This window comes from Choloepus didactylus, chromosome 8 (assembly GCF_015220235.1).
Source record: "Choloepus didactylus isolate mChoDid1 chromosome 8, mChoDid1.pri, whole genome shotgun sequence".
In the NCBI taxonomy this organism is placed as follows: Eukaryota; Metazoa; Chordata; class Mammalia; order Pilosa; family Megalonychidae; genus Choloepus; species Choloepus didactylus.
Window position 1 is genome coordinate 81,629,831 of NC_051314.1, and position 3,307 is coordinate 81,633,137.

The following is a 3,307-nucleotide window of genomic DNA, read 5'->3' on the forward strand; positions in this document are numbered from 1 at the left end:
CCACTCGCCGTGGGTCAGACACTTCCCTTTACCCCCTTTCAGGCCTGGTCCCCGGGCCCACAGCGAGAGTTAGGTCGTAGGTGAAGGAGATTCCCGAAAGAAGTGTCGGCAAGGAGAGTGGGGGCCAGCCGGGGCCACAGTCTAGTCTTCCACCCGCGGAAAGAAGGCGAGTTCGAAAATAAAAATAAAAAATAAAATAAAATAATTTCCCCCTCTCCCCCGTCCCGTAAAAGGGCCTGGTCTGCGGTTACAGCAGAGGATTTCCCGAGAAATACTGCAGCCGGTCTCTGCTCAGTTTTTTTTCTTTCATCCTTCTGTTCTGAAACCAAATTTTCACTTGTCGGTCCGTCAGGTTCAGCATCCGGGACAGCTGCAGCCGCTTCTCTTTGTTGATATACACGTTGAAGAAAAATTCTCGCTCCAGTTCCCGGATCTGGAATTTCGAATAAGGACAGCGCTTCTTGCGGGTGCGGGGGGCGTCTGGAGGGAGGAGAGGGGGCAAGTGCGAGGAGAGGGGGAGAGAGACACGTGAGACCCGGGCGACCCCAGCCCGCGGAGCGCTCAGAGGCCCTTCTCCCAGCCCTCCCGCCAGGCCGGCCGGCTCTCCTTGCGGGTCCGCAGCGCGTGGGGAAGCCGCGACCACCCTGCCGTGTCTAACAGCTCATCCCAATCCCCGGCTGCTGAGGGACCCGCGCCCCACTTCGCCCCCCACGCGAGAGCCTGAGAGCCGGGGCAGACGGGGTCTGGGGGAGAAGGAGAGCCAGCCGCCGGAGCCACGTGCGTGCCCGCGGGCCCCCTGCCTGCTCAGTCTCGACCCTGCTGCCCTCCCAGTGGCTCTGAAAACCCCCCATCCCCTCCCCCAGAAATCTGGGGGAACCCCGGAGAATAGGCGCGAAGAAGTGAGATCCGAAGAGAGCACTGGGGTGGCGGGGAGGAAGAGAGACAACAGACCCCAAAGACACCCGAGAGCCGCTTCCGGGGCCCTGGCGCCGCGGGACGCCGGCGGGGCCGCTCCTTCCAAGCTGCCGGGCTAGGCCGGCGCGGAGGTCCGGGACCCGGGAGAAGCGCTGAGACCCCCGCTTGCAACAGAGTGGCCTCTGAGCCTCCTCACCCCATTCCCGTGCGGCCGCCGACCCCTGGGCTGCTGAGGTTTCTGCTCCAGGACCCGCGGACACATAGTTTGAACATTTTCAAAATTTGTTTTTAAAAGAAGCAGAGCGGCCCTGGCTCGCCTCTCTGGCCTCAGGTTCTGCTCCATTGCCTCTCCCCCACCTCTCCCCCTCTCTGGGTTTCTCCCTGTGTCTTTCCCTCGCCCTCCCTTTCTCCCCCTCCACCCCTCCCCTCCCTCCCACCCCACGGCAGCCCGGCTCCCCATCCGTCCTTAAATGCTCCTCTAAGTTCACGATCAAAGTTAATATCGTCCGCGATGGTGGCACTTTTAAAAATTTCACAGACCGAGGGGCATAACGGGGGAGGGGGGTTCACCCGGCTTTTCTAAAGAGCCCTTTTCCCTCCCTCCCCACCCCTTCTCCATCGTAAAAAGTCGAGTCGTTGGGAGACAGGGCTTTGTAGGTTATAATAAAATCCTTTGAATGCTTATAAAACTCCACATAAAATCGGACTGACCCAAAACACGAGGCCGTCCCCACTCCCCTCGCCTCGCCCCTACTCTCGCCCTCCCTCTGCCCTTCCTTCCCTCGCTGCCCTCCAGTTCCCGGCCGCTGCTACCTACTGGGGGCGGCTCCCTTGACCGGCTCCTTGGCGGCCGAGTGGGCTGAACCGGACGAGCTGGGATTCGTGTTCTCCTCCTCGGCTTCGGCACCCGCCTCGGCCCGGGACGCCAGTCCCGAGGCCGGGGGCGCCTCGGGCTCCCCCTTGGCCTCGCCCTTGCCGGAGCAGGGGGGCTCGGCGGGTGCGTCGCCGCCACCGCAGTAGGCGTTGTCGAAGAAGCGGTCGAAAGCTTGAGGCAGGACGCTGTTCTTGTTGACTGAGGAGTAGAAGCCGGCGGGGGCTGCGTGCGGGGCGCTGGGGTGGTGGTGGCCGCCGTAGGAGCCTTCGTTTTTCATGAGGATCTCAGTGACGGTGGAAGGAGGCAGGCATTCTCGGTGCATAAGCTCGTCGGCCGCCGCATAGCAGGAGGAGTAGCTGTTCCGGTGGTGCCACTTGCCGGATGGCTCCAGGCCGTAGGAGACCTCCCGGACCGGGGGCACTTGGGCCGAGTAGGGATAGGAAATCTGACGAGAGGGGCCCTGGGGCAGGAACGAGGAGACCGTGGAGAACTCGGGCACGTAGTAAGTGCAACTGGGCAGATAGAGGTTGGAGGCGCAGCTCCCTCGCTCGCCGAAATCAGCGCCCCTTTCCTTGCGCGACGGCGAGCAGAAGTTGCCCAGGTTGACCGAGTTAAACATCGTTCTCCTCTCCTGCCGGCTCCGGATGGAGGTTTTGGACCCGGTGTAGCGAGGGGGGAAAATTTGGGAAGGCAAGATGACGCGTTATCCGTCTTAGTCTCTCTCCCCGAGCACGTGATCCAAAGTAGATATTGTCATATATCAGTTCCGAGCACTTCGCAGACGTAGGAGGGGTTCTCTCTTAGGTAAGATCGGGGACGTTCAGGCGATTGGTTTGCAAACACCGCAGAAACATTATGAAAATCAATTGCAGATTTGTATTCGTTTTTCTTTCCTCACTCCCCTCCTCTCCATTCCATAGAGCGAGCAAAGGAGGAGAGAGAGGGTTGGGGTGGGGTGGGCGGTGGGATGGGCGGGGGCGGCGGCTGGGAGGGGGTAATTGTGTTTTTTTCTAGCTGCTGCTCTCTCGCTTTTTTTTTTTTTCCCCAGGATTGGGGGATGGAGGGGAGCGCTCTCCTATGGGGGGGTCTTGCCTCCTCCCAGTGATCAGCCCACTACTGAGGTGGGGGCTGGGGACGAGGAAATCTTTCCCCTCTGCCTGATTTCCAGAGAGAAGTGAATCCTTACCTCCCCACCCCAAGTCTCAGGGACTCTTACCCCTCCGACCCACAGAAGGTCAGTGTCTGTTTACAAGAGTTTGAAGTTGGTTCTTCTCCTGGCCGGGGCTGGGTGTCAAGACTCCCTTTCTCCTTTGGGGAGACTCTCTGAGAAGAGTATATGAAGTTTCCCAAAGGTGAGGCAGCCCAGCTGCAAGCCAGAGTCCCAACTTTGCCTGGCTTGCTGTGCTGCCGCCAGCCAGGGACTCCGAATTAGTCATAAACGAGTGGTGAGCAGTGCGCCAGCCGCCCAGCCGGTGCCTGGCGAAGTCTGGGAAAAACCTTCTCTAATGTTGTGTTAAA

General features: G+C 60.2%; 1 protein-coding gene across 1 annotated transcript; it reads right to left on the bottom strand.

Annotated features, from left to right (window-relative positions):
* Positions 1–247: 247 nt before the first annotated feature.
* HOXC11 (homeobox C11) lies at positions 248–2,408 on the bottom strand. The gene is made up of 2 exons (XM_037847912.1): positions 1,733–2,408; positions 248–480 (listed from the first exon to the last, which is right to left on the bottom strand). Exons 1-2 carry the CDS (start codon positions 2,406–2,408, stop codon positions 248–250), a joined length of 909 nt encoding a protein of 302 aa, XP_037703840.1.
* Between the last annotated feature and the right edge of the window lie 899 nt (positions 2,409–3,307).